Consider the following 24,700-nt stretch of genomic DNA (forward strand, 5'->3'; position numbering starts at 1 on the left):
GCAAATTTTATTGTTATTTTGATTCTTTAAAAAAAAATTAGAGGCGCTGCCCCGAACTCCTACTATTAATAGGGGGCCTATTTTTTCCCTCCGCCTCAGGCCCCATAAAACACAAGTACGGCTCTGGGTATTAGAGTAGAAGTGGGACCGGGGCGTGGTTTTTTTTTTTGGCCCCTCGGACTGGAGCTCCAACTTGATTAACTGTTTGGGTCTGGCTGAGCCTATTGTGGATTAGGTACCCGATGGCACATATTCATATATCATCGTCATAATTAATCCTTTTTCTAACTACATAGGGCCGGCTTTACAAGTCCTATTTCTTCATTCCTTCTTTCTTAAAGACTCATGATCATGGGATGTAGCTAGAGTTGCCACTAACGTCAACCCTCTTTTATACAATTAGCAATAGTAAGGAAGCTAAACCTAATTGGAATCTCATGATGCAAGTTATTTCGACTCAATCTAACCTCATACATGCATTCAGCATTGGTCAAATTAATTGGCATCGACCCTTTGATCATATTTTTTCTAAGAAAAATGTGTTTTTTTTTAGTTAGGAAAAATAGATGGATTTGTAGCCATCATTTTTTGTATCTGGAAAAAACTATATATAAGTCGGATTTCAGCAATCCAAAACCAGTCCTTATTAAAAAAACATGTAAATCATATCTATAATGTTAGATGTGACCCAAAAACAAATCAGTCAATCATAAATACAACCAACTATATATATATATAGGGCTACAAGAATACGGAATCGAAAATACGTGAACTGGAGTGTCAACTAAGTATTTCCAATACATTTTTTGCAAATCCGACCCTGCAGGTGTGTTTGGCATGGTCCATTTTTAGGAATTTACTTTTGAATCATGTATTTTCAAACACAAAATACCATTTTTGGATGATTTAATATTTTTACAAAAATTATAAGCTGTTGATTTTCAAGACTTAAAAAATATTGCTCATGAACCAATAGCCAGTTTCTATAAATCCAAGCATACAGATCACATCCATACAGTGAAATTTAAGTAACAAACAAAAAACAAACCATAAAAATCTCGCAGTCCAGTTCACATATTTTTAATTAACATAGTATAGTGGCCTTGGGGATACTGGAAATATGAGAACTAGGCATTTTCAATAATATATATATATATAGAATGTGAGAGAAATCAAATACAGATGGCATATAATTTACCCAACGGAAGGAATACATAGTACAAATATTACCATTGGGGATGAATCCAATTGGTAACCGGCATCCCCTTATTCGCGTTCAATTCAAAGAGTCCTCTCCACAACAAATCAATGCCCTCTCACCACAGGCATTCGTACAACTGAATGATATTATACACCCCTCTCTCTCTCATCCACAGCACCACATTATCCCCATCTTGTAAACTGCATCTCTCTCTCTCTCTCAACCTCCCCCGAGTGGCCTAAATCAGGGTACCATATGAATTATAAGCTGGAACAGGCATGGGTGAGCCATAGGGGTGAACTCCAATGCCACCATATGGATTACCAAATGGATTGAGAGGCTGCTGCTGTTGGCCAAGCATCATCTGCTGCTGAAACATGAGGGCCTGCTGCTGCTGCGCCAAAGCTGCCATCTGGACAGCTTGAGGTGGAGCAACCATATTCGATGCATAAAATGGATCATGAGCAGTACGCTGAATCTCAAAGGGATTTGAAGCCTCCTGCCATGGCTGGTAGCTTCCATTTTGGTTTGCTCTTCTGGAAGTGGCATCATCATATAAGCTATCCAACGTAAGCCTGTCCAATCCTCCAGCCTACTTGCAACTAAAGGGCATTATGATATGCCACAGGAATTGGTCTAGAAGTGGATGATGAATTTAAAGACCAAAAGCAGGAAAAAAAGTGGGGATGCTGAAGTAAAATATATCTGCAGTGTGGAACTTTTCAGGGAAGTTGGTAAAAGGACTGGAAGAAAAAGAGGCACGGAACAAGTGTGGACGTGTGTGTCAGTGTGTGGACATGCACAGGTTTTGTTGGAAACTTGTTCATCGTTTTATATTTCTCTATGCAACACCTTTTTCTTCATTACTCGGGGTAATTTAAGCTAACAGCAACCACTGAACTCAATCTTGATGTTTTACATGATATATGCAACCTATTGTTTGAGATGCTATCCAATTTATCTTTTGGTCCTGTCTGCCGATGGGCCTATAATTTAGTTTTCAAGGCCTTACTTGCAGCTATTGTCGGTAGCAATTAATTACAGCAAAAAACATAACTTGACAAAACCTTACAAAACTTTGATTGTTCACTATTTAAGGGATTTCAAGCTCAGTTTTAACCAAGGTTGCCAAACTAGGAAGCGGAAGCGAGGCATTTTAAAATTCATACAAAGGAAATTTCAATTTAAAAGCGAAATATGAATAAAAAATGAAGCAGTATGGAATCAAACAAGAAACAAATAAAAACTGCAATAAAATTGATCATTCTTATATTTCATGATTTTTCAGTAAAAGAGTTAAATTTTTGTTAAAATCTAACAATGATGGTTACCAATTTAAAGAAAGTACATGAAAAGTGAGTCAAAGCGTGAGAGAAAATACATGAAAAAGGTGAAAAGAAACGTGAGAAGTATATAGTATGCATAGACCATGTCTATGAGAAGCGTAGAAGAAGCGTGGGGAATCGAGCTTCCCATGAAGTTTTGAAAGCGAGGAGTATCGCGCTTCCGAAGCGAGCTTCCCACCTACCTAAGAAGCTTCCGGTAACTCTGGTTTTAACCAAAGTTGATCCATGTCACATGTATATATATATATAACACCTTACAATAATGGATAAAAATAAGCCTTTATGCACCTCAATATGGACGAAAACAAGTAAAAGATTCAGGTCTGGATTGGGGCGAACCCAAAACTTGTTTGACCCATACCCACTCAAGTACCAATACCAGTACCAGTACCAGTACCAGTACCAGTACCTGTGTGGCACCCTTTCAGAAGTAATCCGTGGTTACATAGAAATTGCTAGACATGGGAGTGGAAGTGAGAATGCAGAACTTTTATAGGTCAATGCAAAGTGGAAAGCTAAAAGGAAATAAGAAGCATTTGAGAGGTGAATTAGAAAGTTTTTGTACGTTCAAAAGTAAACAAGGCCAAATTTATCATGCCATATGGTATTGCCATTATCCAAGGTTAACTAAATTTTTATATTAAAAAATTCATGATATCTAAAATAATTTTCTTATTTTCAACTATATGATTATAAAATTAGCCTATTATACATCCATTGAATACAAACAAGGAAACTGGTATTAATGTCTTGAATCCAAAAAAATCAAGTGGTTAGTACCATAATAAGTAACAAAGAATATATGAACTTTAGCATAAAAGTCTATAAATAATATGCATAAGTACACAAGGGGGTACATGTTCTTATAATAAGCAAAAAAATTGAGCATTTTTGCCTGAGTTATTCTTTTCAGTAGAATATTGTTGAATTCTATTAAAACTACAGATTTCTTGCTATAGGAATCACAATTTTTCAGTAATACAAGTCTATTACCTTTTAATGAAACTATGTTTTTGATGTTTAAAAACATGATTCCCATTTCCTTGAAAGCATGCCACCCCATGACATGAGGAAGTGATTTTTCAAAGTACCTAACTTCTAGTTTTGAGAGTAGCTTTGAAGGAAATGGGTTTCCACGAATATGTACCAACTTCTAGTAATAATGGTTGTAACTTGTAACATATTTCACTAGATTTATTCAGTCCCTTACAAACCATGTTTTGCACCTTCATCTTCTACAAGAGGTCTCTAGAACACCAAAGGCAACAGTTCCATTGCTAGATGTTGCAACTCCGTTACTTAAGGTGTTTGGACATCCCAAAAACATCACCTTTGTTTTTCAAGATTTAAGGCTGAAATGATTGTCGTAAGTGCACATGCAACAAATCTAAGGTTGACACTTCTGCTAACAGGACACTCCATTTTAGCTTCCGTGCCCATGTCAAAACATGTAAATTTCACCACTAGCTAAACAAATCCTTTTCCATCCATCAAACATGTATGCCCATATAAATGTGTAAGGAAATCTGCACCAAAAATTTTACCAGCTTTGGCGCACTTGCATAGAGAAATATAAGCCCACATAGACTGGCAAACTTTAGGCACACTAATTTTCAATAACACACTGGCATCTTATCAAAAAAAAAAAACAGACTGGCAAGATCTATGGATCAAATTCATCTAGATTTAATAAATGCCATTCCAAATTCATGAACCGTCACCTATACCCATGTTACTCTATATTTCAATGCCTGTAATGTGAATTGACGTCATATGGGAAATTTTCATAAGGAACATTCACTCCTAAAAACTATAATAAAGCAGGGACTTGGAAGGATATAAAGTCATTTGTAACTTAAAAATTATGTTCTTTTCTATAACACATACTGGCAGGGTATCAGGAAGTTATAGCACTGAATATATGTTTCCTGGATTGAACAATCAATTTAAAAGATTTGAACAAATCTCTTTTTATAGAGCTTTTATCAAACAATATCTTTGCAAATACTTTTAGAGCCCCACAATATTACAAGTGATTGAACTCTTTTAGTGATATTAATGTTGTCTTCCATTTGGTGCAGCAATCTCCCAGCATTGCTTTGACATTTATACAATGTTGTAGAAAAGGATATCAGTGGCTTACATAATGTTTGGCTGTTTAAAATGAACATGAACAAGTGCTCAAAATAAATACATCCAACCACCAGCTAAATCACTCAAGATAGTCCACACAATTCAAAAGCAAACAAAGTGAGCTTCATTCTTCTGTGATATCACAGAAGTAACACCCTAGGTAATTGAAAACACTATAATTCCCTTATAGCTTTAAACAAGGTTGTCTATATCGTACCGTAGTGTATGATCCAGGACGATACACGTATTATTACTATGAAAAAAATCGATACGATATGCACTCAGTATCGCGATACAAGTGTGTATAATATGTATCGTATGATACATGCCCGTATCGTACGATATATACTCGACGCACTTTAAAAAGGGCTAAAACATAATTTTTTTATTTTTGGGTCATAAAGATGTCTTGAGGGCCAACTCCCTCATTTGTGTAGAGGCCATTAGAGCACCTTAGGACTCATGAGAGCGATTTGGGGGCCGATCAATGTACAAGAAAGAGGACTTTTGCGATTTTATCAAGAGTGCATTTCCACCATTTTTCTACTCAAAGGAAATGGGTTAAGGTAAAAAAAAACCTTCTTTTTGCTTCTTATTGAGCTTTTTGGGTGGAAGATGGCATCAAATGATCAGGCATGGCAATGGAGCACTAGAATAAAGAGTGAAAACCGGTTGAAAATCGAGTGCAACTATTGTCGTATTGTTATTTCAGGTGGTATCTTTCAGTTGAAGCATTATTTAGTTGGGATACATCTAAATGTTGTGGTCTGCATGTCAAGGACTTTGTCGAATACCATGAAAATGCTAGCAATTACTTACTGGTTTGAGAGAAAAAGGTATGAGTGAGGCATAACTGAGGTATGTGCAACTTTGGGATGACTAATATAAGCTCCCTATTTTTTATCCTACAACCCATAACGTAGCATCAGAAGTAGGAAGTTTTGTAGCAAAGAGAAAAGGTGTGACCGGTGCTAGTAGTAGTAGTGTTGCGGGCACAAAAAGAAGAGGAGGAGGAGGGAGTTCTTCAAGAAGAGGTAGATCTAGAGGCTCTATTAAGAGTTTTTTTCTTCCTAGGATTGTCCCTGGGGTGCAGCCCAACATTCGTACTGCTATAACTCCTCTACATTTAGATGAGCAGACGAATGTCGTGGTTGAAAAATGGTTTTATGATGCCTACGTTCCTTTTAATGTGGCAAATTCATTTCATTTTCAGGTCATGGCAGATGTCATAACCAATATTAGTCCTAGATATAAGATGCATTTATATCATGCTTTGAGAGGAAAGATTGTAGATGCTAATGTGAATGAAGTGAAGGCTTATTAACATCATGGCAAATGGGTAGACAGAGAGTAAATTTTCTTGTTTATTGCCGAAAAGGAACCATGTTTTTAAAATCAATTAATTTGTCTAATACGCCTATTGCTAAGAGTTTTTGAATAGGTTGTGGAAGAGGTTCAACCTCAAAACATTATACAGTTCATTACTGATAATGCAGCGAATTATAGAGCAATAGCTAAAGACTTGACAAAAAATTAAATGCCATTCTTTTGAACCCCGTGTGCTACCCATTGCATAGACCTCATGCTTGAAGACATTGGCAGCATGGATGAGATACGACATACAATTGAATGCTGCCAAGAAATTACAAAATTTATTTATAATCATGCATGGGTTTTGAGCTTAATGAGAAAGTATACTAATGGTACCGAGTTGATTCGTGGCGTAGATACTAGAATTACTACGAATTTTTTGTCAGGCAGAGTCTTGTAAAGAATAAAAGTGCACTTAAAAATATGCTTTCTTCAGATGAGCTATGTAGTCAAAAGTGCTAGGCGATGCCTAGTCGGTAGAACCCTAAAAAGACAAGTCGAGGCCTAGGCGGGAATAGTCGATACCCTAATTAAAATATAAAAAAGTATGCAAAATATACATAAAAATACGTTTAATTTTTTTACTAATAAGATGTTTTAATTACACAAGTACAAAATTACACATGCTTTCACAAAATATATTAATATACATAGCCAAAATATACATAAGTATAATTGTACACACACACACACATATATATATATATATATATATATATATATATATAAAATACCTGATAGGGGTATTTTTTATCATTTCACAATTGTTTCTAGAAACAACTATGTTATTAAATAAGGTATTTTCTATTTTTTACTTTTTTATTTCTCTCTTTTTAAATTCCCTTTTTTATATCATTAGGGGTCCCACATAGAGCCGTTGGGACCCCCAGCGGTCATAAATATGACTGTTGGGGTCTCCCAACGACACTATAGGGAGCCCTCAATGGCCCCCTCTTCACCTCATTTGTTTTGTATAAATAGGGGTCTCTCCCCCTTGTATTCCTTAAGCTTTAGAGCTCTTCTCTAATAAAAACTCTTCTTATTTTTATTGTGTTGCCTTTTAAAGGCTTGTTGTATTGTCCCATAGTGGACTTCTCTCTTATCTCTCTATCTTGTATTTGTCCATTGTAGGACATTGTGAATGCATTAAGCATTCTTTATATTTTCGCATACTTCCTTACATGGTATCATGAATGTAAAATATTTTTCTCATCTAATAGTTGCTTTGTGCAGGATCTCCAGTCCGGGAAGCGAATTGGACAAAGCCATAAGAAGGGAGACCTCTACTACATGGATCATGACTCTCCCTACAAATTCTTTTGTACTTGTATCCAAGATAAAAGTATTGAAACTTGGCATAAAAGACTTGTACATCCAAGTTACTCTAAAATGTTATCTTTTTCTTTTTGGAAACAAATTTTGTAAAGAAAAAGATATAAATTACAAAGATTGTATTTTTAAAAAAATGAAGTTTATTTCATTTTCAACTAGAACATTTACCTCAATAAGACCTTTTGAATTGGTGCACTCGGATGTTTGGGGTTCATCTCCGATTATATCTAAAGGTGATTATTCATATTACGTAACATTCATCGATGACTTTACTAGATATGTATGGATTTATTTTCTTAATCTTAAATTGAAAGTTTTTTATTTCTTCGAAGAATTTTGCATGAAAAATCAAAATCAATTTCAAAGTAGCATATCCATTCTTAGATCCGATTAGAGAGAGAATACCTATTCAATGATTTTCAATTTGAAGCTACCTATTCAATGATTTTCAAGATTATTTGAAGCAAAATGAAATTTGTCATCAAAGGTCATGTCCTAAAACTCTACAACAAAACGGGCTAGTGAAAATAAAACATAGGCATATTATAGAAACCGCTAGAACATTGCTTATTTCTAAAAATATTCCTAAGAATTTTTGGACCGAAGTCGTTTTAAATTTCACCTATTTAATAAATCGTATGCCTTCATCAAATTTAAAGAATATCTTTTCTTATGAAAAACTTTTTAACATTACACTCGATTTCAATCGCCTTCTTATTTTTTGTTGCAAATACTTTGTTCTTTTGCACAAAAGGGATACGTTGTCTCCAAAGGCGATTGAATGTGTTTTCCTTGGATATGGTGAAAATAAAAAAGGATATAGATGCTTTGATTACAAAAATAATAAACTTTATGCTTCAAAAGATGTGACATTCTTAGAAGATGAACATGTGAAAATTTTGATAAGGATGATGAAATTAACTATATGTTTTTATATGATCTTTCACCAACGGAAGATATGAATGATGATTCTTTGAATCATTTTGAAGTAATGGATGATACACACCATGGAGTATCTAATATTGAAAAATCACCAAGTAGTGATAACATCATTGATAAAAATCTCCAAGTTTATATCTAGCGTGAACAAGATAAACCTATTAGTGCTCTAGAAAAACTTTCTCAAAATACTGAATCTATAGAAAAAACCTCTCTTAGGCGATCCTCTAGAGAATCCATTCCACCCAATAAGTTTGTGTTATATGAATTACTTACACCTAATTATAGGGCTTGTCTAATAACTTTGCATTCATATCATAAGCCCACATATTATAATCAAGCAAAAAATACACTACATTGGATTGAAGTCATGAAAATTGAACTAGATGCTCTAAAAAAGGCTAACACTTGAAAAATAGTTAAACTCCCTCCTAACAAAAAAACCTATTGGGTGCCGGTGGGTTTTTAAAATTAAGACTAAAAGTGATGGTTATTTAGAACAATATAAAGCAAGATTAGTAGCTAAGGGATATTCACAAGAATATAGTATTGACTATGAGGAAACCTTTGCGCCTATAACTATAACGACTAGTGTTAGAACATTAATAGTTGTAGCATCAACTAAAAAATGGCCTATATATCAATTAGATGTTAAAAATGTTTTTCCTAATGAAAGACTAAATGAAGTTTATATTGATCCTCCGTCGGGATTTAACATTGGACAAGGTCAAACTCTTAAACTTTTAAAAGCATTATATGGTCTTAAGCAAGCTCCCAAGGCTTGGTATGATAGATTTAGTGATGTCATGATTAATATGGGCTTTCGTTCATGCTATACTGACACTGCTCTCTTTGTAAAAAAATGCAGGAACTAGTATTATTGTTCTTTTACTTTATATCGATGATATGATTATTACAGAAAATGATCAAGTTGGTATTTGTAATGTTAAAAATATGTTAAAAGATAGCTTTGTATGTCTGACCTAGGATTCTTAAGATATTTCTTAAGAATTGAAGTCGCATATTCTCCCAAAGGATATATATTTTCGCAAATGAAGCTTGCTGCAGATATATGTACTAAATCTGGAATTTCAGATGACAAGAAGGTGAAGACTCCTGAAGTGATCAATGCTAAACTAAGACCGGAGGATGGGGTTGTTCTAGAAGATCTCACACCCTACAGACAACTCATTGGTTCTCTCACTTATCTTTTCATTACCAGACCGGATATTGCGCATGTCGTCCACTCTGCTAGCCAGTTTCAGCATGCTCCTACAATTGTGCATATGAGTGTCATGCTACGGATCGTCAGATACATCAAAAATACCATCACTAAAGGGCTATTTATATATTCATCCTCTTCATTAAATTTACTTGCTTATACTGATGTTGATTGGAGAGGTAATCCTAATGATAGAATCTCAACTACTGATTTTTGTGTCTTTTTAAGAGATTCTTTAATTGCTTGGAGATGCAAGAAGCAACAAAAAGTCTCGTTGTCCTCTACCGAAGTTGTGCTGTGATAACAAAAATGCAATTTATATAGTCAACAATCACACATTCCATGAGCGCACCAAGCATATAAAGATGGACCGTCACTATGTTCGTGATGAATATCTGAGTATCAGTTGGCGGACTTCTTCACTAAAGCTTTTTTGGTTCCCCGATTTTATTTTTCTTTTTAGCAAACTTTCGATCATCTTCCCCTAAAGTTTGAGGGGGGTGTTAAAATACATGTGTATATATATACTCAATAGGGGCATTTTTATCATTTCACATAGTTGTTTCTAAAAACAACTATGTTATTAAATAAGGTCTTTTCTATTTTTTATTTTTCTCATATTAAATTCCCTTTTTTACATCATTAAGGGGTCCCACCTAGAGTCGTTGGGGGCTCCCAATGACACTATGGGGAGTCCCCAATGGCCCCCTCTTCACCTCATTTCTTTTGTATAAATAGGGGTCTCTCCCCCTTTATTCCTTAAGCTTTAAAGCTCTTCTCTAATAAAAACTCTTGCTATTTTTATTGTGCTGCCTTTTAAAGGCTTATTGTATTGTCCCATAGTAGACCTCTCTCTCTCTCTCTCTCTCTCTCTCTCTCTCTCTTGTATTTGTCCATTGTAGTACATTGTGAATGAATTAAGCATTCTTTATATTTCCGCATACTACCTTACAATATATATATATATATATATTCAATTATTCATAAATATTCAGTATAATCAACAAAATATGCTTTTAACCTTTCACATAAGCACAATAACACATACATATATAAATAACATATTACATAATTCATAATACTAACAGGCTTTTATAGAAAAATTCTTCATAAACAAAGTAACACACATATATAAAAAATATAATCAATTAAAATTAACTGGGCATGCTTTAAATGTTTCACAAAAAAAAATCTCAAAAGCAAAGTAGCACACACACACACACACACACACATAATAACTAAGCATGTTTTCATGATTTCACAAAACAAACCACACAAACACACACACACATATATATAATTATATATACAAAAAATAACAAAATATATATAAGAATAATAAATGACTAAACTGCCCTCGTGCCTAGGCGAAGGCAGCTTAGTCGTCGACTAGGCGCCTTAGTCAGTGCTTAGTCGGCAAAATTGGTACATTTTAAGGTACCCACCTAGGAATTGCAAAGCCCAGGCATTTTACTTATGCCTAGACCGACTAGTTGGTGCCTAGTCGAGGCTTTTGACTACATAGAAGATGAGTGAAATGCATATCCCCATTCTCAAAAAAGAAAGTTAAGAGAAATTATAGATATTGTATTTATAAGTGAATTTTGGGATTCGTGTGTTAAGTTGTTGCGAATAAGTATACCTTTGGTGAAGGTGCTTCAATTGATTAACAGTAAAGATAGACGAGCTATGGGTTATCTCTATGAGGCCATGAATAAGGCAAAAGATGTCATTAAAGATAATTTAAATGGAAAGAAAACAATGTATTTGTCTATATGGAACATCATTGACCATAGGTGAACCGAACAACTTCATCAACCTCTTAATGCTGCAACATATTATTTAAATCTTGCATTTAGATATGCTCCTACACTTAAGATGGACAGGGGAGTCAACAAGGGTCTATTGGATTGCATTGAAAGGTTGAATCCTGATTATGTCATTCAAAATTAGATTCATAAGGAAATGAAAATTTACGATAATGCATTGTATGATATGTGGAGACCCGTAACAGTGTAAAATTGTACAACAATGCGCCCAGGTAATTTATTTGTTTATTTCAATTTTAATTTCATATTGTTATTTAGTTATGATGTTTTGTATGATTTGTATCAATTATTGTCTCACTGACTTCTCATTTTCTTGTTTTTTCCAGACGTGTGGTGGACTAAGCTTGAAAGTGATGTTCCAAACTTGAGAGCTTTTGTTATTCGCATCATAAGTCAAACATGCAATGCAAGTGGATGCAAAAAAAATTGGAGTGTCTGAGTAGATTCATACAAAGCAAAGAAACAGATTAAGAGCACAAAAAGCTCAATGACCTCATGTATGTTCGCTACAACCTATGACTGAGGCAAAGGTAATTTTAAAATTATAAAGTTTATTTGTCATATTCATGTGTTATTTAATATTTTTTATGCATATAAAACTCAACTAATTTTAAATGTTTGTGTTATCTTTTTAGGCAAATACAAAAGTTGTTATAAAGGAGGCACAAAGAACAATTTGATCCCAGCAGTTTAGAGAACTTCGATGTATTTGATGAATGGGTTCAAGAAGCAATGATGAGGACATTCAATGGATAAACGTGGAGGGAGCTCAGGACGTAGATGACGACACGTATATTGGAGATGATTTGAATGTCGAAAGAGGAAAAGAACAAGAAGATAATGATGACAATGATGATTGATGGTATACTTCTTAAAACTTAGTTATGTATTGTAATTGTAACTGTTAAGTATTCATAAACTTGGTTTTTTGCCTTTTGATGAATCTTGTAGCATGTTCTTAATTTAAGATATTACTATTTTAATATTTTGCATTGCTCTTATGAAATTTGATGATTGATAATATGTTATGTAGCTCATAGAGACAAATGCTTCACATGTGATTTTATGGTTGCATTTTGTGTATTTCATCATTGTTTTGTGTGTTATGATTTTTTAGAATTTTTGCTAATTTTTTCTGAATTTTTATGGTTTTTTTTAATTTATGATTTTTTACATTACGATATGGATCTTATTTTAGGCCCGAACAATGCGGGTTACGATATACATACAACCTTGGTTTTCCATACTGCCAAAAATAACATTAAGAAGCCACTAAAAACACAACAAAGACTAAGCCATTTGGCATGAACCAGGTCCAAGTACACTGGAGAGGACTGAAGCTTATGAATTTTCCAAAATTGTAACGACATCTAGGATGCACAATGAACTGAGCCAGCTCGGTCTAGCTCAGCTAGGCTCGGTCGTGCTTTAAATGAATCGAGCTTGTACATGGCTATGAGGCTTGGACGAACAAACGAGCCGAGCTTGATCGGCCAAACGAGCTCGATAAGGCTCAGATACAAGTATATATATAATTTGTTTGTAGAAAAAATCAAAAAGTCATTGCTACCGTAATGGGTAGGGTGTTAGTTTTTCCTCAAAAGTTGTCGAATTTGAATCCCATTTTTACCTTTTCCGCTTTACGTTAATCTGTAGGATTTTTAATATGTATATATTTTTTTTGGTCTCAATGAACAAAATACAAGCTTTGGCTTAGTGGTGGGTCACATGTGAAACGTTGAAAGAGGTTGGGGTTTGAATCCCACCTTCTCCAAAAATTTTAAAAGATCATTTTTTTTTGGAATGCTATTGAAGCTCGGCTCGGCTTGAGCTCAAAACCAAGCTGAGTCTAGACAATACCATTCAAGCTCGAGCCGAGCTTGGACAGAGGTATTTTGAACCGAGCCGAATTTGAACAGCCCAGGCTTGGCTCAAACTCGGCTTGTGTGCATCCCTAGTTCTAACCTTAAATTAAATTGTTTGACATGCTTATTTTATGATATAGGAGTATTGATACTATAGATTTACTTGGAAATTATCAGTGTATTTGATTGAAGTTTTCAAAACGTCAAATCCATATGTTGAGAAAAAAATGGCATGTATTTGATAATATTTGTACTTCTGGAACTAATGAATGAACAACTGAAAATACACTCCAGCAATTGAATGATGTGTGGCCGTTTAGGATGAACTTAAAGCAAAGACCAACCTAACCCTAATCCAATTTCTTTTAAAATCAAAATTATTAAAAAAATCTGATTTAACTTCTTTTCTTTCTTCATTTTGGATGATTAACGACATATTCTGTTATGCCCTTTATAGAATGCCACAAATGCTAAAAAGTAGGGGTCATTACCAGCTTGCTTTCTACTAAAGCACCATCATTGGTACTTGGAGTAGTCACAAGTGCCAACTCCCAGCCAGTGGTTGTGGTTGCCAAATCAGGACCAGTTGGTTTCGTGTCTGTTCACAGAAAACAAAGCATATTAACCCTATTTGCATAAAGTGATCATAAATTTCTCTAGGTCCATTGAATAACTAACCAGCAGGAACAATTGCGAGTGCTAAAGCATTTTTCTCATCAAGAGCTGATGTGTCCGGTTTGGAGCCATTCAATCCCTAGAAACCATTTAATTAAACGAGACATTAGGATTCTTCCATCTAAAGTGAAAAGTGTATCAATCTTACAATGTTACATTGACAAAATGAATATTACCAACAAATCAACTTGTTCAGACTTAGGAATCTCTGTTTTCACTGGCTCTTCCACTGGTTGTGGAGATGGAACAGGTGCCTCTTGCACCTGTACTTCCTCAGACTCTGGCAACTTCTTATACTCCAGAGCCAGAACAGCTTTGGGAGCATCCTTTCCATCACTTGCCTGTGGTCCCAAAAAAAGGGAAAAAGACTTGCATTATGATTAAATGACTGTAGCATGAGGTACATGAATGGCTATGAGGAAACATTAAAAACAAATGTAACACTTCATGAAACTTTTAACACAAATCTGAAAACAGTTGAAGAATGCAGCTCAACAGGCATAATGTTTATATCCCGGTACTAGACTATGACGAGATATTGCAGTATATGACCATAACCAGGAAACCAGCTTTATGGCAATCAGAGAATTCTGAAATTTAGCAAATCTACAGTGCAGTTATTATAAACACAATGACAATCCATTTTTCAGTTATTGTTTTTGTGAGAATCCACAAATTTGACACGTAAACTTGATACTGTAGAGAAAGTTTATTTGCAGATTTTGGGAAAAGAATGCACATAATTCCTTAATAAGCCAGAAAGCTGGTTTCCAGGATGTCTTCTAACTTGTATTCTTGTTTTTTCAGTGTAATAATCTCATAAGATTATGGTTAGGCTGGGATCATACTTACGTAACTACTCATTTAGTGCTTTAAGTCTGTGCTATATCTTGCACAGCAGCACTAGGTATCAGTACCAGACCAATTAAGGGGACATTCCTTCAGAAAATGTACTAGACAAAGAAATCCTTATTTAAAAAATGAAAATCAGAAATTCACATTTTGTAAGTTTCCAAGGTTTTTCTCTAGCTATCAAGGGCTCTCTTTCCACTGTGGATTAAGCAAGAAGAAACTGCCTAAGCAACAAACCCATATTCAGCATTGTTGATTGTATGATATGCAACTGCTAATGAATAGAAAAACAAACGAAAATGACTTAAAGGGTCTATCCATAGAGGAAAAGCCTAAAAAGTAATGCCCTTGTCGAGATTTGGACAAGCTTTTTGAATGATTAGAAAAATATACATGCTAACAATGTTATCATTTTTTTAAGATTTCCTCAATGCGCCTCTTATTCATGCCCTTGTTTATTTTATTTCATTTTATTTAATCTTTCACTTGAAGAAGAAGTTTTATATGGGAATGTTTTGGGAGTATCAACCTTTGGGGAAAACCAGCCCAATGTTAGAACAGGAGTGGATCTTATTGGCTCAAGCCCATGGCTGGTGCTAATCAGTTACAAGTAGCATGCGAATCAGACTAGGCAAGATCAGGCCAGGCCATAATGAAAAAAGTTTGCACCCATATCCAAGCAAATTGTGCCAGGGCCTAGGCCAGGCTAGATACTTTACCATACAACTGGTTTTCCTACCAGCAAAAGGCAGTTCATTGGATACTTGCGTCTAACAACTTTAACTTGAAGCAAGCATCAAGATTCAAGATCCACTACTTGAAATCATCATGCAGCATCATGATCCTCACATCAGAAATGCAGATGCATATATAGATGCAAGAGAAATTAAGTCTGTACCAGATCCCTGCGGTGGACTGATGAAGCATGTGGAGCTTCCTTCACATACTCCTCCATTGCTGTGAGGAATGATGCAGGTGGCTGCATTAATAACCAGGAATTAAATGTCAACTATCGGTTGTGACTTGAACAAATGAAAACCCAATTGATGGATTTGTCTTAACAAAAAACAATTCAAGTATCAAAAGAAAGGGCTAGAGAAGAACACAAAGGACCTGTTCAATCTTGATAAACTTTTCTCCACGTCCAACATCAAGGCCCTTACATACTTCATAAAATTTTGACAAACTTTCAGCCTGAAATTAATAAAACAAGGGTTGAGAGAGAGAGAGAGAGATTTTAATCTCACACAAGTAACAATTTAGAAAAATAGTAAAATAATGCTGATAAAAGTACCTGCTGCCCTGCTCTTCGGTAAATATCAAGAGCTCTGACAGCATCATGGTGTTGCATCTCAAAGAACTGAAAGAGTATCAGATGTCAATGTATCCTTCAAGTAACCACAAGACAAGTAAATTACAGACACAAAATTTACCTTATCAACCAAATTGATAGTGCCATCACTAATGGCATTATAAATCTTTATGCTTTCTTGAGCAACCTAAGCCACATTATGTGAACAAGAACATGAGGAGACATGAGATGATTAAATAGTATCACCAAGGAAGAGATCCATCATCCATCACTATTTCCCTTGGCATAAATCCTTTTCTTTTTCACAAATTAATAAAAAAGCTTCAGAAATAAAATAGATGCATTGTTGCAGATGTAACATAATATACAACAAAAGGACAGCATTAAGATACCAAATAATTCAGCAGTTATTTACCATTGAAAGTGCTAACTGGATGACAAAATTATATACAGATGCCCCTTGTGGCTGCAGAAACATCAAATAAAAAAGATTCTTCAGTCAAAGCGACACCAAAGCCTACTGATCCTACTTGCTTTATCGAAACATGCTCTCAGAGTACGAAAGCCAAGTGAAGCAGTTATAAATTTAGTGAAACTCTTACCTGGCAAGCAAGAAGTCGGAAAAGGAGCTGTTGCATTGCAGGCAATTGATCAAATAAATCAACTGTGTCCAAGTCCCTTGTTCTCTGCCAATAAAATTCCAGTTCATATGTATTGTTGTCTATTAGGTTAATGTAACAAAGCTTCATTGAACAACATAAATCAAAACAACAAAAAGCATGCGGACACAAATAGGCTAGCAGCTCAAACCTCCAGGTTCCTATGTTTAACATAAACTATTTGAACAGTCCAAGAAGTAGCTTCAAGTTTATTGACTGAAATTGGAGGGGAAATGGAAAATTTTGACAAAAGAAAAATTCATAAATTAAACCCACTTTTCTGCCTAATCAATTATCCATTTCCCTTAAACAGAGAAATGTCATATCGACAGCCAAAGGATTTAGTTCAATTAAGAGATCAGAATGTCATTGAAATGAAATCTTAAATAGCATTAATAACATGAATGACTAGAAATAAAATTAATTCATAAAGCATTCACATAAGGTTGCTTTTCTTGAGAAAATAATAAACACTTGAGAAGATCAGCAATGCCAGCTGTTAATAGAGTGGAGATGGGACCAAAAGGTGTGCATCACGTACAGCTGGGAAGTGAATTCTGGGAGTCGAAGTGCCTAGAGAGCCAAGTACACCACTCAAGCAAAGTGTGTGTGCATGCACGTCTGTGTCTGCATGTGTGCATGTGTCCAGAGAGAGAGAGAGAGAGAGAGAGAGATGTTTACCAAGTTTTTCTACCCCTAACAATTCTTAAAATACCATGGTGGCAAGTTGCATTAGTTAGCCTAATAATGGCATTTTATCAAGAAGAAACTCAATTTATTCCAAGGTCCAAGAGCATCCACATCTCAAGATAAGTTTCCAAAGAAAGAGAATCGGATAGAGATTTGAACATGAAGCACTTTGCATCATTCAGAAAGAAAATATCAAGTATTATTGCTAACCATAATATATGGAGATGTTGCTTATTACCATATGCAATTAAAAGATAATGCAACATGAGTGACAAAACTTGAATGCTCACAACATATAAATCAACAGAACAGGTACAAAAAAATAGCCTAAGAATACCAAATATCAAATTGTCATTAATTGAAATTATGACAGAAAAATAAAGGCAGTTTGAAAAGACCATCTGACTTTTTATGCTGCAGCTATCTGTATTAGTTTTCATAGACATAAGAGAAGGCATGAAGATATTGGAAAGAAAATGGTTATATGAAAATGTGTACCGGTCGGTCTGTCTCAATGTCATATTTGAGAACACGGAAGCATTCCATTCTCTCTTCTAGAAACAAAGCATAAAGCCTCACCCATGCAGAGTGGTCCCATGCTAATCAAAAGATGACAAAAGGAAAAATCAAAAAAAGCCTTAAATATTGGAATAAGAGAACTGTTCAGAGTGTGGATTACCATTTGGACTTGAATCATCCTTAAAATGAGACAAGTTGAGCATATGACCCTTAATTCGGCTGTAATTTATAAGTTCTTCACGAAATGTGGGATCTACTTCCCTCAAAGCACGATGAATAACAACAAGGGTCTTTAGTGCAACCTGAGGCACAAACACACATTAATTCAATAACGGTGCTGGTTCCCAGATAATTTAAAATCATGACCAGAGTAAGGAGCAGATTCTCGTTCAATTTTGAGGCAAACATTAATAGTGGCCTTTTCAGATAAAAGCAACTCCGTTGATCAGTTATGTTTCACAAAAAACATATTGGACATTAAAGCAGTTGATCAATTAGTCTGGTACTTCAGAGTTCAGATGTCTACTTTGAGAAAAATAATAGCCACAATTAAATTAAGAAGCTCTAAACATGCATAACAAAAATGGTGTAAACTCGTAAAATACGGGCCAAACCATGCAGGCTAACGGGAATCCTTTCCTCTTAAGTTCCCTTATTTTCAGAAAAGGAACTCAATGGATGAAACATTTTTCCATAAGCACATTTGACAGTGGGGAGCACGTCAGCAGCATTGAAGAGCCCTCTGCTGCTTGTTACTAGAATCCTGAGTTCCATTTCATGTCAGCACTAAGCCATCAAAAAATAATTGGACATCTATCAATTTAGCTGTATTGTCCAAAACTGCAAGTGGTTGAACCAATAAAATGACAATGACAAGATTGGCAGGGTACGATAAGATCACAATCGCCAAAAAGTTTATGCATTCAAATGCATGCCATCTGAATCCTACAACTCAATAAAAAATAGGATGCCCACAAAAAAAAACATTTGGGGTGCCAGATCATCTTTCTATATGTAAAATGTAGAGGCCCATTTTTCACTACGCTTTCTAGTTTCAGGAGTTTTGTTAAAGGACATGTTCCACAATTTCTCTCCGAAATCTGAAGTATACATCTAAGTAGGCATCGACTGCATCATCACCATTATCCTCAACTTACACGGAATCAACAAATGGCATCTCATGTCTCATCCATATCTTGCTTACTTTTGCAAAATCTGGGCCTTGATAGACGTAGATCCAATCATATATATCTGAACAGCATTCATCACTATCGATGAGTGAAGCACCAAGTAGAATTCAGTTTTGCAAAAAGCAGGTAATTAGCAAAATGCAGTGACCAAAAATTGAATTGAATTAAGCTGTCGGAGGTCCGCCGATAGGACGCCCAACTGTTTGGTTCCATTGATCGATCTTAGGATCGGAGGTCTTAGGCCCAGTTCACCATTTTTATCCATCAGCAGCAACAATTGGCAGGTAGAGAAAGAAATAAACAGCCAGCCAACCGATTCTCCACACGAAAAACACTACGCAGAAAGAATTACTGCTCAATTCAACAGAACTAGCGCAGGATTGAGAGTGCATGACAGCATACCGCCCAATTATGCGTCTTAGCAAGCCGCCGTGCAAGAGCGTGAATGCAGTACGCGACGTCCGCCCTAGGCCTCGAAGCAGAAATTGCCGAGAAGATAGCTGCCGGAAACGGAAACAATTTCCACAATCAAACTCCATAAAACAAGAAACCCATAACCAAAACCTAACAATCGATTCTTAAAACTAAAAAAAGGAAGGGAAATTTCCTAACCCTGAATGTGCTTCTCTTTGGCCGGCCGCTCCACGTGATTCGTCGCCTTCACGATCGCAACGTCCAGATCCTTTTAACAAAACCACACAATCAAATCCCAAAAGCAAGAGGTAAAGAAAAGGAATCGGTGATAGAAATCAACTGTGTGTGTGTGTGTGCGTGTGTGTGTGTGTGTGTGTGTGTGTGTGAGAGAGAGAGAGAGAGAGAGAAACCCTAACCACGAAGTCGCTGTTGACCTTGGCGAGGCTGACGGTGGTGGAGTCCTTGAGGGCGCCGAGGGCCTTCCTCAGGCTCTGCTGCGTCCCGCCGCTCGACATCCCTTCCCTCCTCTGGTCGACTCCTTCAGCCGGAGACCCCTCGGAACGATCCCCCGACTCGCCGGGAAACTCCTCCTCCAGCAAACTTTCAGGCGTTCCACTGTTCGTCACAGTGTTGGTCGACGCCGGCCTCCTCCTCCTCCTCCCTTTTAGTGGCGTTGAATTGGGGTGTGGTGTGGTGTGGTTGGTTGGCTGGTCCAAATAAATTAAATGAACGTTCAAAATCCCGAGGAGACGACGATTGGGTAGTTCCCGTGTCTAAGGGATGCGACACGACATAATGAAGAAGTAGATCACCCATCACATTTTCAGTAGTTTTTGTATTTTTATTAGTTATTTTTTAGATAATATTTGATTCTGGTATATATATCTTGAACAAAACGACTGTGCAAGCATAATCTGTTTTTTTCTTCGTAAAAAAACTATAATTTTTTTTAATTATAAAATTTTAATACGTTGTGAGCTTCTGATTTTTTAAATTGTGATTTTGTGCCTCAAAACTCATGTTCTAGTTAACAAAAGATGTAAAGCACATTTATAGAGTCAGATCCCAAATAAAAAATATAAAAAATTTGTAAAATGTAGTGTTTCCTTCTAGATTGTATAAACAACCATATTTATTACACGTATAATTGAATATTGATAATTCAGAAATTATATCTCTAAGTGTTATTACTCAAAAAAATGCGTTTTCTCATATCTTGTTTTTTATTAAAAAAAAATCAAGTATTCATTCATGTTTCGTGTCTGAATCACATCCGTGTCGGTAGCTCTTTGTTTTTTACTTTTTGTTGGTGGCGCGCGTGGTGTACAGTCCAGTCCGCTTTCCACCTCTCCGAATGATGATTGGTTGACGTTTTCCTCCTCATCAAATGAGAATCCGACACGTCGACTCGGTGGACTTGGAAAATCGATGTTCTTTGATTGACAGAAATGTCCTTTCCGTGCGTACGAGAGTTGGGGAAGTCGCATTCTTCGCTAGAAGGTCAGCGTCTTTTGCCCTAAATGACCTACATGTCCTCCGCATCGGTCTAGGATCCATTTTATTCGGATCCGAAAGAGTTTCTAATCTTGCTCCGGCCCAAACCCAGCCTTGCCGATTAATTTGGAAACTGGATTGGGTAATATTCATTACCACCATCATCAGTGAACCCAATAATTCACTCTCATATAGATGAGTCAGATTTGGTTTGGATGTAAGTACCATTGAACCCAACGTGATTGATCGCGTATAACCAATGGAATTTAAAGCAGGATATGTAGTTGGATGGATAAAGCTGTAACCGAATAAGGATCCGATTCGCTTATAACAGCTAATCTGATAAACCTTTTTGCATGCAGATGGATCCAAATGTTAATTAAATTGGTTTGAATGTAAAACTTAAGATATGATTTAAGTGTACATTTAGCAAGAAAGTAAAAAAAGAACATAGAAATGCAACAATGACTCCCAATCAAATCTCATGAACCAAACATCAGAAAGTCTGGATCTATTATCCGGATCCAATGGGCTCCACTAAACACTCATCTGCGGAAGCAGATCAGGTCATGCTGAACATGAGCTTTTTGCTCATGCCAACATCGTGGCCGTCTGTTTGCATTTTGGATAAATGCCACGTAGCATATAACTGTTTTGTTGACTTTTTATCTTTTCAAAATACAAAATGGACGGCCACGATGTTGGCATGAGCAAAAAAGCTCATATTCAGCATGACCTGATCTGCTTCCCCAACTGGATACAAGTCCCGCCCAACTCGATACAAGTCCCGTACCACCTGATTCGGGAGCACTCATAACCGGGTCGGACATTTCATCAGCCGACCCGATGTTGGATCCACCGATATGAGGGTATTTTTGTCATTGCGTCAGTTTACCGGTGCTTGAGCGGAGAACAGCAGGAGGGCATTTCTGGCAAATTACCATCAGATTTCCCCAAATTCGTCCTTCGTGACCATTTTCTGTCCACGTGGCTCGATGGGCATTATTAGACGGTGGGCTCCACGGATGAGCTGGTGCGCCGACGCTCTTTGTCATGGTGTGTGACAGCTCAGCTTGGTGAGTTGGCAGAGCCGGTGGGCACAGTTGACGATGAGGATTCTTAGTGCAACCTGGACTCGCATCGGTTCTTAATTTCCACCCGATCCACCATCACAGACATTTTACATATGCCCGGAGAAGACCCAAAAAAAAAGTAAAGGGAAAAGTGATGGACGATCAGTCGTGTCATGTAGGGATGTAAACGGTTCAGATTCGGTGGTGCGGACCAATTAATCGGGTATTGGCTAAACGGTTCAGACAGTGACAAGCTAATACCAGATCCATTTTTTACATGTAAATGTCCATCAAATTCAGTAGCAAAAACTTAAAACCATATTCACATCCCATTATAATGGGACGTGGTTTTGGCTTACCAAATGTAACTAAATGGAATCAAATTGGGTAGGATGCAGCAGATTCATTGACATCCCTAACCTCAAGAGTTCAGTCATAGAAAAATAAGAAAAAAAAGTTCAAAGAGAGGGAAACAAATGGGTTGGATCCAAGTCCAAATTACAAATTACTGGATCCTACACATTCAGATGTGATCTAAATGCATTGAAGACCATCTTCACTCCCTGTAACGCCCCAAAATTTCAAACTTGTCAAACTTTCAGAAAAAACAGACAAGAGACTAAAAAGGAATCTCTTCATTTCAGAGATGGTTTACGAAATCAGCGGAAGACTATATTTTTATTAATTTCAGAAAGGCAAGCTGACAACTTTGGGTGCGTTAGCTAAAAAAACAAAAACGCACAACCCATGCTACTTGCAAATACTCGGAAAAGCCACTTTCATTTAAGAAGTTCTCCAAATAGTACAAAATTCGGATATTCCAAGGAAAATCCGTTACAAAACCCCAAACAACAGGACGCGAGCTAAGAGCAGGAAGAAGAATGTCTTGGAGCCATCTTGTCATCGTGCTATCGCCTGTGGTGTACCTAATCATCACCTGTAACCATAAAATGAGTTAGTTTCGCGAAAAACTAGTAGGTGCACAAGAGAGACTACAAGGAACTGAATTATGTAAATTTAATTCAGTAGGTTACGCAGTTTAAAGCAGATATGCAGTCAAACAGGTAAGCAATGCACGAGGTAAAATAGTGCAAGTGCGTAAGTAGTACAAGCGAATAAGTAGTGCAAGCGAGTCAATAGTGCTAGCGAGTCACACGAACTAACAACCAGTGTAAACAGACCTTATGTTTCGATAATTACTAATCTGCGAGTACGCGCAGGCAAAATATAGAAACAACTGTGACTAGTTCGGGCGTCTGTTATTCTATGTATTTTCAATAACCCGAATAGCTAGTTGAGTCCGCTCCAAAGGGTCGGCTTTAGCCGAGAGAGGATTCCCCAAAGGAGGCAATGTCACGGATGCATCCAACTTCTGCAGAAGTGTTGAGCTAACTATTGTAGCCCCTTTCCCCCAACTCCAATGACTGGGGAGGCCAGATCGTTGCCCGTAGGGTGGTTGTTAACAACTTGTTCATTGGAGTTTGTACCGCTTTGTCATCTCCCTTGACAGACACATAGAAGCGAATAGGTACGTTAGGGGTTGCTTAACTAATGACTCATTCTATGATGTGGTCTTTAAACCACTCGAGCATCTTTCCTGTGAAGGCGAATATGAGGTCATTTATGTGATTACAGCATTGTTCATTTAGCACTATTCAAGGTCACACGACCGTCTCATCCGATCATCGCAGTACTAGACGCGTCGTGCACGACTACAAGTACTCTAGGATGAAGGGGGTATAGCTCATCAATAGAAGCCTCAACAAGAGTGTTTCACCAAGATGTAAAGTTTATCAACTTTACTTTATTTTTTGAAACAGCAGTACCTTGTGCCAACATTACATATGCGATTTCCTAGAACCTCATCTGCTATCGGGGTATCTACATGCCTCGCATGACTCGATACCGGCCTCGATAGACGGGATACAGGTTTCTCAACAAAACCCCTGCTAAGTAGCTCGCTCGAACCCCAACTCGTCTGCAGGACTGCATACTCGAAGAGTCAGGATCCTTGCAAGGTATCCCTCTCCTTAGACGAGGATGTAACACTAGCTCCCAACTCAACTCTCATCGCAAGAGAGAGGGTAGTAAATGCCCCTTGCATCCTCCACGAGGATGCCTTTAAGGCATACGCAAAGAGCAAGAACTTGCACGTCATCTGCAATAGCAAGGCAATACCAACACATATGCAAAAGCAAGAGCCTAGGCGCAGAGCGCGACGTAAGGTAAAGGCGGTAAGCAGAAGTGCAACACTAAACCTCGACGCAATACGTGACGGCAAGTAGAAACTGATAGAAGGTGAAGGGCAAGGATTGCGAAACTGCATCCTTGAGTGAAGTGCATACTCGTATAAATATATATATTTGTATATATATATTCATTTAATAATCGTTTTTAGTTTAATTGAACTTAATTCAATTACCCAAGTCTTTCGTGCAATCTTCCCCTACCTTGGAGAGTTATGAGTTCGCTGGCGTCTGCGGATGTACACGATTGATGGCTCGGGTCGCGGAGCGCGAGTGGGATCCATCGTAGCAGCAAATATGCGATATTAACATGCAACCCAGACAAAAGCAAAAGCAAG

The 24,700-nt window shown here is 36.8% G+C and overlaps 1 protein-coding gene across 2 annotated transcripts; it reads right to left on the reverse strand.

The window, feature by feature from the left end:
- Positions 1-1,168: 1,168 nt before the first annotated feature.
- Positions 1,169-20,233, reverse strand: LOC149835321 (putative clathrin assembly protein At5g35200). 2 transcript variants are annotated; one of them, XM_090008386.1, is made up of 15 exons: positions 19,966-20,221; positions 19,748-19,817; positions 19,538-19,635; positions 18,106-18,247; positions 17,925-18,025; positions 16,680-16,763; positions 16,493-16,543; positions 16,199-16,264; positions 16,060-16,125; positions 15,879-15,959; positions 15,664-15,744; positions 14,090-14,254; positions 13,917-13,992; positions 13,730-13,836; positions 1,169-1,793 (listed from the first exon to the last, which is right to left on the reverse strand). In XM_090008386.1, the coding sequence occupies exons 1-15, from the start codon at positions 20,062-20,064 to the stop codon at positions 1,440-1,442; spliced, it is 1,641 nt and encodes a 546-aa protein (XP_089864512.1). In that variant the 5' UTR covers positions 20,065-20,221; the 3' UTR covers positions 1,169-1,439. The 2 variants fall into 2 exon arrangements, with proteins under 2 accessions (XP_089864512.1, XP_089864511.1); XM_090008385.1 differs by lacking the exon at positions 16,199-16,264 and having other exon boundaries at positions 19,966-20,233.
- Between the last annotated feature and the right edge of the window lie 4,467 nt (positions 20,234-24,700).

Source organism: Nuphar pumila, chromosome 6, assembly GCF_984573655.1.
Source record: "Nuphar pumila chromosome 6, dmNupPumi1.hap1.1, whole genome shotgun sequence".
Lineage (NCBI taxonomy): Eukaryota > Viridiplantae > Streptophyta > Magnoliopsida > Nymphaeales > Nymphaeaceae > Nuphar > Nuphar pumila.